The sequence below is a fragment of the Euprymna scolopes genome, chromosome 15 (assembly GCF_053919585.1).
Source record: "Euprymna scolopes isolate OS-2025 chromosome 15, ASM5391958v1, whole genome shotgun sequence".
Lineage (NCBI taxonomy): Eukaryota > Metazoa > Mollusca > Cephalopoda > Sepiida > Sepiolidae > Euprymna > Euprymna scolopes.
The window spans coordinates 129,468,437-129,481,537 of record NC_136496.1 but is presented as its reverse complement, the minus strand read 5'-3'; the positions used below and the strand labels follow the sequence as shown (position 1 = coordinate 129,481,537).

At 32.2% G+C, this 13,101-nt stretch overlaps 1 protein-coding gene across 3 annotated transcripts in view; it reads right to left on the bottom strand.

Moving 5' to 3' along the window:
- The window catches only part of LOC145294135 (nesprin-1-like), a 1,091,614-nt gene that overhangs the window by 357,545 nt on the left and 720,968 nt on the right, over nt 1-13,101 (bottom strand). For all 3 annotated transcript variants that reach the window (XM_080141241.1, XM_080141242.1, XM_080141243.1), the window contains 2 exons: nt 4,181-4,299; nt 2,655-2,865 (listed from right to left, as the gene is read on the bottom strand). In XM_080141241.1, coding sequence (XP_079997367.1) covers nt 2,655-2,865; nt 4,181-4,299 — 330 coding nt within the window. The remainder of the gene's footprint in view (nt 1-2,654; nt 2,866-4,180; nt 4,300-13,101) is intronic.

Genomic DNA, 13,101 nt, shown 5'->3' with positions numbered 1-13,101 from the left:
TGTGTATTAACTTAATGAGAAACCAAACTTCTCCTGGATTGAACAATCCTTTTATTTGGGAAAATTGAAGATGGCGACAAATTAGCTAATGATCTCATAGATCTCCAATCAAACTCCGAAGGCAAAACAATCTTTTGAAGCCAACGAATTTCCTGCTTTCTGGCTTCAACATGTAATTACGTATATTACAGGTTTATCAAGAATAGTACGCCGTGAAATTTTGCCCTTTCCAAAAACTTATCTTTGTGAGCTGAGTTTCTCTATTTTGACTTTATTGAAAACGAAATTGAGCAACTGATTTAGATGCTGCTGGGTTAAGGTCGATTTTTTTTTTTTACAAAGGAGTCATCACTTGTCAAGGCCCGGAAGCCACTTGAGGATAGGAGTTAATGAGTCTACAATAGCATAATATCATAGCAATCGTTAGTAGTGGAAATTTGGTAAATTGGATTACTGAAAGGGATGGCATTATTGCAGTTGGAGCCATGGATTCAGCAATTAATAAAAAAAGAAACAGGAAAATTCATTAATTAACTTTGATTAATAAAAAACAGGAACATTAATTAATTTTGATTAAACTTGCAGCCTCCATTTTCTGTAATATTCAATCATTTTTGTCCAAAGTTTAAATTGTAAAACAATTGTATTTCTCCACCTTTTTCCATTTTATCAACAAATTGTTTCACCTTTAGTAAAGACGTTAGAAACATTTGCTGTGTGAAATTACTGTCAATTTGTGAGAAAGTGTTCTGATCATGTCATGGTGTCATCAAACGATGCAATGTTGGGTCACACTTTGAAAAAGATAAAAAAAAAAAAAAAAAAAAAACATAGCCGAAGGATACATTTTTTGGGGAATAAAGATGATTCATTATTATATATTTTTTTTAAATTAGATTCACCATTTTTAATTTTGGTTATGATCTCAGAGATGTTGTAAAAACCCGGATTTTGTTGCATGTTGTTATTACAGGTTTTGCCTCAGCACATTAAATGACTTTAACAGATTCTCACATGTATAATAGCTCATAACAATAAATAATAAAAACTTAATAATCCCATTCATTAATATAAAAATTAAACTCTAATTGATCAACTATTCGCCTCAAATTAAATTAATTCCTTTTCATTCCTTCCATGTGCACTAATTCATATACCCACCTGTTTAACTCGTACTTATATTGTATGTCCTCCGAGTAGTTCAAAATTCTAGTTTCTTGTTTTTGTTTCCATTCACTTATTTACCTCCTATAGAATCGCTTTAAGTGTGAGCTGTCCATCCCTCTCCCTGCACACACTTCTATTAAAAAAGATCACAGAGTACACAGTTCCCATTTAAACCTAGCAGCAAGCATAAAATCTGACCGAAACCTAACGCCCAATCCCACCTCCCAAGAAACTCAATATCTTTAATATCTACGATTGCCCTCCCCCCTTCCTTATCCTTTTTACTTTATCTCCTTAATCTTCCCATTTCTTTTTCTCCTTAAACTTCTTCTCATGTAAAACGATCATCTAAAAATCGGAAAAATCGGCCATATTAGAAGTCCATATCTGTGAATATCAAACTGTAGAAAGACCGTTTCCGAATGTTTACCAATCCAAGATCTGTTGAATTTGGGGATTCTCGTACTCTAAAGTTGCATATATGATTCAACGTATAAAGCTCCGGAAATTTATACACCTGTATACGTATTGTCATTATCGACGGAGATATATGCAATCGGATTGGATATTGATCTACAATTTGATGAAATATCTCCGCACCCCCTAAAGACTCTGGATTTGTTCTAGACCTCAGCACCAACGGATCTTTACATCGCTGAAGAGGACGACCATCTCATATACCCTTCGAAATCACGGTATGAGACAATCAAATATTCTGGAAATCACCTCACATTTGGAACATGCTTCAAATCTATCAGATTACTCGATCACCTCTGATTTTCCCCTTTGATCACTACTCGTCCGACCTGGCAGGAATATCCCAGAAACTATTGAACTCATTCTGATATTCGACAGCACAGGTTGTATGATATCCTTTTTCTATGACTCTTAAGCACCATTTAAATAACTTTCAAATAATATTTTCAATATATGTGCTGAAAAGCAAAATATATGTTTATTCATAGCTGAATATTTTGCTAATTACATTTCATTTCCTCTGATGATGTGATCCATTATTGAAAATCCATGAATTAAGGAAATGAAAATAATTTTTCTCTATATATTCCTTGTTTCAAACAATAAATTCTTAACTTGAATATATTTTTATATATATTTTAATCTACAGAATTTAACTTTAATTATTGCATTTATGTTTTGCTCTGTTTTTTTAGATATTGAGCTTTATCTTTTTGGCTAGGATCGTCATGAAAAATATTATCTCACTAATATTTAATAGGAAAATACACTTACTTTCTAATCTGTGATTTATCTCATTTGCATATATATATATATATATATATATATATATATATATATATATATATATATTATGTGTGTATCTTTTAAATAATGTTGTTGTCATGAAACTGTTTAGGTTGGAATATTAGTTAATGCAAGAGACATAAAAACACATAATATGATACGGCATAATAATAACATTGAATGTTTTTTTCTTTTAAAATTGTATTCATGAAACGATATCCAACCTTTAACTCAGCCAATCGATCTTGTGCATCTGAAACTTGGTAGGTGACATTATCATCTTGTCCAGCAATGCGCTTGCATGTCGCTTCGAAAAAGGATAAAATCACATCAGTTTTCACATCAAAATCTTGTATGTTCTGGTCAGTGGCACTACCAGCCGAAACAAGCTTCTCCACACGAGTGGTCAACTTTTTGCTTTGCTTTTCGGCATCTCTGTTGAAAGAAAAAAGTGATAATAAATCAATATAACTCATAAATAATAGAAATCTGTAGAAAGATGATGAGATGATGATGATGATGATGATGATAACGATGATGATGATGATGATGATAATGATAATGATGATGATGATGATGATGATGATGACGGTGATGGCGATGATGAGGATGATGACGACGATGAGGATGATGATGATGATGATGATGATGATGATGACGGTGATGGCGATGATGATGATGACGACGATGAGGATGATGATGATGATGATGACGGTGATGGCGATGATGATGATGATGATGATGATGATGATGATGATAACAATGTCGTCAATCTCTGCAATCAGCCAGTTTCCTCTTTGACGATGAACTCTCTAGTTAGGTTTTGGATGAGCATATCGTTGCATATGAAAACATTTAATGCAGTCATCCTGTTAGACTGATTGACTGCCATACCATAATCGATTGTCATTCATCGTTGATGCAAGTGTAACGTTGTCGTTACAAAAGAAATAAAAAATCTGGGTCGGCATTTTTTTTTATACAGTTACTCTCCTGTTTTGACACGGCTTAAAAAGTCTCCCACTTCTCTGACCGCATGCCAGCCTCGGCCCATTTCTCATCCTCGACTTTACACGTCCATTTTCTGACGCCACACTTTGCTTCTATTTCGAGCACGTGGTGTCCTTTTCCCCTTTTTTCTTCTCGTGTCAACTCGAGCACACTTCCTAATTTGCATATACGTGTTTTTCGGCTACTGCTGCTGCTAATCTCTTTGCAAGCCAGCAATCCTTTGCTGCCGCTCATATTTTCCCACACACATTCATATACACCATATTACACAGAAACAACATTTGTATTCAAACTAAACAGTTTTGCTTCGTTACGGTGACACTTTTCTTTTATTTTATCCGCTTTTTGTTTTTTTTAACTTTTCATCATGAAGTTAAGCGAAACCATCACTTCGGCTACCATTTTTGATTTTCATGTCTTATTGACACACGAACATTGAAAAAAAAAAAAAAAATCAGTTTTCACATATTAAAAATCTACAGACCAGTAGATAATTTAATTCTATTGTGTTTGCTATAAGTTATTTGTTTTTGTTTGATTTAAATCGGCTCATTTATCATAATGATAAGAGTGTTTTTTTGAAGCTTCTGATTGGTTGATTATTATAACTTGTTATAAAAACGATTGCCGAAATCATTGGTGTCATACCCGCCCCCCCCCCCCCATTAGGAGTGAAAAACATTTTAACAGTTACAACAAGTGAAAGAAAAAGGTGAACAGAAAAGATTATCCAACCTACCTGATCTGATCATCAATAATTTTCGAATCGTAGCTTCCGAGGTTTTTGACAATGTCCGGCTGTCGACCTTTGACATTTTCAATTTTCTTTTTGCTCCGAGATAGTTTAGAAGACAATTTCTGAAGAAAAGAAAAAATATGAAGGATGATCAGAGATTTGAATGGAAAACAAAGCTGAAATAGATTTCCCAACCGTGGGGTGGAGGATAGACGCTTTGAAGTTTTAAAGCCGTTCTGTTGGCATGGGTCACTCAGAAGGCATGAAGATATTCAACACGTGGGGTGTAACAGAGAGATTCGGGACCATTTCCATTGTCTTCCCCTGAAAATTTTGTACATATGATTTAAATTTCATTTCCAACCAACACTTTTTTGAACAAAAAGCAAAGAAGTCACATTTAGAAAATGGAAATTTGCTTTTTCTGAACAAAAAAAACGAAAAGCATGATTGTGAAAAAACAAAACAAAAAAAAACCTCATATCCTTGGAGAATTAAAAAAAATATATAATAAACAAAATACACTGCAAATAAAAAATTTTTTATAGCATTAGTTTTAAATTTTGATCTTTATCCTTTCTTTGGTACGGTTTCAGTGTCATCCCTCTAAATGGTAACTTTTACAAAAAAATAATTTAAAAAATAATTTAAAAAATAAAAAACAATAATCTTCCCATGTTATCTATCCTGTTATAAACGGTGCACACCAAGCATATATTATTAAAAATTTTGTTTTTAACTCATTTTTAAATTCCTTAAAATTACATTGCATAAAAATAATTCAAACTTTGATGTAGAGCAATTCTTTTCTCTATTAAATATTTTGTATCTAATTTATTTTGAAATTTTCTGGTGGAGTGATGCAAGTTTGGGATACATCCCTAAATTGTAAAGTAAAAAAGAATAAAAATGTGCTCATGTTACTGACTATGTTGCTGAGAATATATTCCAAACCACTGATTAGTTTATCTTGTACAATGATATATATATATATATATATGCTCCCTATCTTGGGTTGAGCATATTGGGGAGTGAAATAAACTGCCACTAGCGTATAATGTAATGTTCTTTGTGTAAACAAATAGAGCAGAGGCGTGTGGACAATGTTTGGTCAATATAATTTCGCATACCCATCTTAGCAGCAGCCAAATAGCATAAAGGTTGGAAGCGCTGACTAGGTGGCCAAGTTTAAAACCTGGTAGTTGTTAGTCTAGCCACACTGAAAGAAATCTTTTAAACTTTTATCCTCGAGTGGTCCCTAGGCCTTGATAAGCAATAATAATAATAATAAAAAAAAATGTAATCGCAAAAAAAAAAATCAGAGAATTATTCAAGTTTAATAAAATGTTTAGAATTTTATAAGGATGTTTCAAATTTGACATCACCAGGAATTTACAAAAAGTGGGAGTTTGAGAAAAGTTATGCAAAAGTATTTTTTGTTTAATATGTCGGATCAGTTGTCATATATTGTTGATAAGGATGAACATACCAAAGCATGAAGAACTGACAATCAGTCGGCTACATTGGTTTGGCCAAGTTAAGAGGAGTGATTCTTAGATAATGCAAGGATTTTGTGGTGGAAGGCCAAAGGAAAATGGGATGAGCAAAGAAAACTTGGATGCAAAACATCACAAAGGATCTTCATCCTCCACATCACTAAACTTGGAAACTGAGATTGTAGGTCACCAGAAAAAGGTCAGACCTTTGACCAAGAGGAAACATGACGATAAAATAAATGACGATGATGCTGATGCTATGATAAAAGCGAATATAATTTGAAGTATAGACAAAACATAATCCCAGAGCATTGTTGAAAGAAGCCAAAGTTCCCAACAGGAGTCATATCTCGGTACTCCATCTGCAAAGAATTTTTTTTTTTTTAATGCTTACTTTGCTTTATAATGAAACTCCTGAGTAAAATTCATACTGTTCTATTGCATAATCCTAACATTATATTTGTATACTTTCTGATGTCACAATCAAATCCAACCCATAATCGATATATAATTGATATATAATCGATATCGCTCTATTGCTTCATCCTCAAAAAATCTTTGCACAATTTCTGAATATGCAATTCTTCCATATTGTTTTGCTAATATTTCCACCATTAGCAAAAGAAACTCTACATTGCTACGGATCTCATCAGTCCACCATATCTTTTAATGGGAAATTCTACCTTCATCCTCAGTATACATTTGTTGACAAGACCTTTTCTAGCAACATGGTCAAGCCAGTTCAATCTTTTTTTCTTGCTAACCTTGATGACGTCACTTTAAAATCTATCATTTATGTTTCAGCTTTATTTAGAAAAAGATTTGATCAAAATAAAAGCTGAATTTTAATTACAAATTAAATTACATTTTTTTTCATGGGAAATTCTACCTTCATTTTCAGTATACATTGCTTTGAGGACCATTTCTGACGAACTGATCAAACAAGTTCATTCTTATTTTCTTGATTCCTAACACACACACACACACACACACACACATGCTTGCAGACGCCCGGCGTTTCCCGGTCGTAAAATACACATAAATATTATATTTTAATTCATACAGAAACTGAGACATGTGCATGCGAGTATTATATTTTTTTTTCTAAACTTTTTTTCACTTTTTGTAAGTAAAAAAAAAATAAAAATACTCGAGCTGTGATTAAAACCGAAACTTAAAAACAGTGAATCAAGTATGACAATCATTCGACCGGCTTGACATGATCTTTAAAAAGCGTTTTCAAACTTACTCATTCTAAACATAATGAATCTGTCATGTGAACCATTCACGGATGTGCATTCATAAAAAAGTTAGCAAACAGAGGCAAATCTGACCAATTTTTGAATCTTGACACTTTAGCAGCCCGTTCGTCTGGATAGAAACCAATTAAAAAGTTCCCCACATATTTAAATATCCTATATACCGAATTTCAAGTCTGTATATCAAAAATATGTTCAGGAAGTGTCCTCACACACACATTCTCATTTTATACATATATATATATATATATATATATACATATATATATATATATATATATGTATATAACTACTTCATTTACTTACATAAAATTAATATACGAAAGTATAAATTTATGCGTAAACTTTAAGTATTTACTTCAAAAGTGCTCAATACGTAGGTAGAGCTAGTTAGTAAGTTCTAAAATATATATGGCGATTAAGCTACACTGAATATTCCGCGTTTCATCCATTGTGAATGGAATGTGAGGACTAAAGGATAAAATAGAGGAAGTGAGAGTTACAAAAAGACAAGTTAAGGTCACTTTCTACTCTTCATACGGAGACACGATAGCAATACACGAAGAGATGGTCATATATCGATGACAATGATCTACGCGCACAGTTCGGACAATATCAGTATTTGTGTGAATAGATAATAAAGAGTTTGTTCTTTATATCTTATCTTTCAAATATATTTTTAGCTGACAAACGCTGACCTTATTAACAAATTGACGTGCAATCGTTTTTGTTTGTTTTTTCAGTATCAAAAGTAGGAAAAGTTACTAAACTCTTGATAGTAAACATCTCTATTTCTATCTCTTATTATATAAAGAAATTTTGTGTGTGTGTGTGTCTGTCTGTCTGTCTGTCTGTGAGTTCGTTTCCTATAGTCTCCACAACGGCTGTGTTGATTATTATAAAATTTCACACAAATATACTTTATGTATGTGGCAGCGTTCTTAGATAAGTTTTGTATCGGAATATCTTCAATAAGTATCGATAATCGATGATTGAAAAAATGTGATGAAAGAAGGGACAGGCGATTTTGACCAAAGTTAACACCTTACACAGCCTAACACCACAAGTGCATTTGAGAAGTTTTATTACAGCACAAGTACAAAGGCCCGGCATATAAAATCAACAATAGATTCTTTGATAAGACAGGGCGGTGCGTTTGAAATGAATATTTCTACTTAGACTACAATTGAACCATGATACTTGACCTTTTGCATTTTAAACTTCAATTCAAGCCATTATATATACAAATAATTTTATAAAATTAACAGTAGGTTCTCTACAGTGCAATGTAGTCAACTATATATTATTATTATTATTATTATTATTAGAATAAGTCACTCCGAAGATGGGTCCTCAATTAGAGCATACAATCAATCGATCTGATTGAAAAATGGTCAATTTCACCAATTTCGATGACAATAAAAATATGGGAATGTAAAACATTCGTTGATCATCATTTAATCCCGGGCAACGCCAGATATCTTCGCTAGTTTTAAAATAAAACTGGACAGCTTTATATATGTTTCATGTTTGTTTTTTTTTTATACTCGTCAGTAGTTAGTAGGGAATTACGTAACCACCTCATTAGTTAAGCGATTTACGTATCATGGACCCTGGTCTTGTAAACATTAGACCAATGCAGCAATTATACACAGTTGTACAGGGTAAACTCTTGAAACTAATGAACCGATCATTATGAATTTTAGAATATATAGATTATCAATAATACAGTGAGTAACATGGGCGCGTGAATTAGTTTTGTACTCTTTACCATTTAAGGGATGAACCCAGCCAAACTCGCACCCGCCACCCTCCAAAACTTAAAAAAAAAATGTTAGATATAAAAACATTTAAGAGAACAAAGAATTACTCTACATCAAATTTAGAGTTGTAGTAAACCATACATTTCTTAAAAGATCGGTTGACGCAATAAAATGTGTTTTGTAAAATCCTAAGCTATTGAACTTATTATGGATTATGAAATATTTATTCCAGGCAAAAGGGTAAATAACGTGAGCCCTTTTTTTGTAAACTTTACCATTTAAGGGAGGGGAAGGCACTAAAATCTGCGAAAAAGGTAGGTTCTCTCTACCGTGCTAGAAAGCTACTAACGCCCGAAAGTATCCTGTAACTCTATAAGGCCACTATTCACCCATGTATGGAGTATTGTTGTCATATTTGGGCTGATGCATCTGCCACTAGTCTCTCACTCCTAGACAAGGTTCAAAAGAGAGTTACCAACCTAATAGGTCCTGAACCGTCATCTAAGCTTCAGCCTCTGTCCCATCGACGAAATGTAGCATCCCTCTGCCTGTTTTACAAGTGCTTTAATGGTGAATGCTCTGACGAACTGCAAGCACTTGTGTCCCCTCGATGTAAGTACCCCCGACAAACCCGACAAGCAGCAAAATCCCACCCCTTCACAGTAGAGATCCCTGGATGTAAGAGAGCTTTCTACTCCAGTAGTTTCTTCTCCAGAACCGCTAGACTTTGGAATTCCCTTCCGGGTTCTTGCTTCCCCAACTGTACTGTCATGCAGAAGTTCAAGTGTAACGTGAACCGACATCTTGCTGCTCAACTCCCCACATAGTACCTCAGCAGCTGTTTCCCCTGATAGTAGCCCCCTACATCAAAGTGACAATGTGCCTTGTTTGGGGTGAAAATGTAAAAAAAAAAAATCGTTCAAAGAAAAAAGGTTAAAATTTAAAATTAATATCTATTGCTTCTATTCATCTTGAGATGTTGTCATATTCAACAAGTTATGTATTTAAAAAGTGTGCATAATTAGGTATTTCGTATTCGTACATACGTTATCACCTTTTAGCTGCACAAAAAAATAAAAGATCGTCAGATTAACAATCTGATGTCACTAAGGCAAAAAATTTCGATTTATCCATTTTAAAATGAATTGTTCCCAAATCAAATACAAGTAGAAAATTTAAATACATTTCAAAAGTTGACATTCATTTTTATCGATTTGAAGAATATTTAGCTGACAAATATTTTTACAGAATAAAAACAGTGAATACTTATTGTTTTATAAAAAAAAATTAAATTGCTACAATTTTAAATAAGGATGACATATTGGTTTATTTATTTAAATAACATTTAGTTGACAATGCCAATTATTTTATGGAAGAAGAAAAAGTAATTTTTTTCTGAATTGTATTCATCCGGACCGGAGTTTATTATTTGAAAAGGATTATTATTATTATTATTATTATTATTATTATTATTATTATTATTATTAGCGGGACCTGTGGAAATTCTACAGGGGACTCATTCATATGTAATATATTGATGTTGGCATTCTGTAGATGTTCAGCGTAAATGGAAACATTCTGATATTATTGTGGTTCTTTTGTTAAACCTGTGAAAGTATTTATCTAAGCTAGCAGGGACGCCAGGCGTAACCAACCCAGACGTAAAGTACGCTTAAATATGATATTTTAATTCTTGCAGATTTCATATTCATATTATTACAGAGTTAATGTTCTATCGATTTGTATATATTATAAAGTTGCGATTCCAAAAATAAAAAAAATTATCCATATGACTTGGGTACATCAGCTTGAATCAAAACCGAAACCAAAACTTATGAAGAATTCTTGGTGAAATTATTTATTTAAAAAATAAATGACTTCAGTGCCATCAGCTATAATCGAAACCGAAACCAAAACTTATAAAGAATTCTTGGTAAAATTATTTATTACAAGAAATGGAAGTCCATAACAATTAACGACAGTCACTTTGATGTAAGTGTGACACACAAAATAAATAACACACACGCTATCCTATTAATACATGGATCATTATTATTATTATTATTATTATTATTATTATTATTATTATTTACTCACTAGAAGTAGTCACACAGTCCATCATCAAAGATTTCTCTTTGAGAACAACTTGTGGCATTCTTTCGTTGATAACAAATCTCCCCATATATGCTTTCCACTTCTTTTGATAATGCAAATTCAGTTGCAAAGGTAATCTCAACAGCCGCTTACCATTGATTTCTCGTTGGCAGTGACCATTAGTCTTCACTGAAATTTGGATGGCAAAAAGCCTCACCAAGGTCCCAGTCTTTTGTATTCATCCAGTCGAGGTCTGGCTCGTGCTTTCACTCCTCGGTCATTCTATCCTCCTTAACGCTCCTCGCTTATTTCGTGTGGCGTCAGTTTATGGTGACACACACAAATTATTATTATTATTATTATAATTATTATTATTATTATTATTATAATTATTATTATTATTAGCAGCAGCAGCAGCAGATATATAAATATTTAATAATGTTGTCACATTGAGTTTTATTAGATTTAAAAAACAAAAAAACCTTTTTAAGTAAATCGTTACTATTAAAAAAAAAAAATAATAAAAAATAATGTTTGTTTTTTTGTTATAAAATCAACTAAAAAGTAATGAACCGTGATATTGACTTTTAAACTTAATAAATTCAAGTAAAAGGATTACCGGGAAACATACAAGCAGCTATAAATAATAAGAAGAACAACAACTTGTAAGTCACATAGCGCCGAGAAACTCACATACATGCGATTTTACAAAGATTTTTTTTTATTAACGTAGAGATCATATTTTCGATACTTACAAAATTTCTCCGTTTTGTATTGCCACATGCACAACTGATTTTGTTGCCCATCTCCCGTGGAAGACGCAGCCGAAAGTAAAATACACCTCACCCTGTCTCATATATATATATATATATATATATATATATATATATATATATATATATATATATATATATATATAACAGAACTGAGTTTGCAGATAACACGAGAAAGAGGCGGACACAACACGTAAGTGCTTCATGCACAAAAATTAATGCCATCTGGTCACCGATTGAAATACAACATAAACTTTGTCCTTGTCACCTTGTAGCGGTATTTAAAATAAAGAAGAAGAAGAAGAAGAAGAAGAAGAAGAAGAAGAAGAAGAAGTGTCATTGAAGAGAATGATTTTGTCTGAAAGCTATCACCTCTAAATTGACTTTCTTTTTTTAAACTACCTGGAATTTATACTTTATTCAAGATCAATAAAAAGACAAACAATTTTACTGATTAGAAAACGAACGAAAACAGACAAAAAACGATTCTTTTTGCAACGAAAACACGTGAGAACAATTTACTGTTTTTTTTTTAGGTTTAAAAGCACAGATGAACCATAATACTTGGCTTTTACATTTTAAATGTTTTTTTTTTTTAAGTGAAAAATTACTTCATAATCAAAAGTTTAAAGACTAAATGATTCCTGCCGCTGATTTGAAATATTCGGACTGCTGTTCACATTTTAGCTATTATTCTCACAACGTTTTGGCCGATGTAACCTCCGAACTTCAGGCTCATCTTGTTGAGCTCGGGAATCTTTCTTTCGAACTCGGGAATCTATACGAAATTTCAAACGGTGCCCTTTATTTAATTCACTGGAATAACTAGCTCTCATTCCATCAGCCATAACCGAGTAGAAATCCAAAGTAATTCATAATTGCATTTTAGTATCGCTCGCAGTGAGGATTGAACCATCAACTTCCGAAAGATTGTCACTTGGTGCTAATAATCATTTAGCACTTTTATTTGTTGCGTTACCAGTCCTTGAGTGGATTACATAAAGTGTTACGTCAGATCTCCTGTTTCTATTTTCTCAAAACGATATTTTTAATTTATGGTTTGATCCAATTTCATAATTGCTTATTTTTCAGCCCCACTTTCCCCCAGATTTTAATTATTGATCCGGTTAATAATATACTACAAATTATTTACCAAATTTTATTGATCCGGTTAATAATATACTACAAATTATTTACCAAATTTTATTGATCCGGTTAATAATATACTACAAATTATTTACCAAATTTTATTGATCCGGTTAATAATATACTACAAATTATTTACCAAATTTTATTGATCCGGTTAATAATATACTACAAATTATTTACCAAATTTTATTGATCCGGTTAATAATATACTACAAATTATTTACCAAATTTTATTGATCCGGTTAATAATATACTACAAATTATTTACCAAATTTTATTGATCCGGTTAATAATATACTACAAATTATTTACCAAATTTTAGTCAGAATTCCAAACTGAATTCTGTTAAAAACATTTTTATGAACAATATGAACTTATTGACGTTAGCTT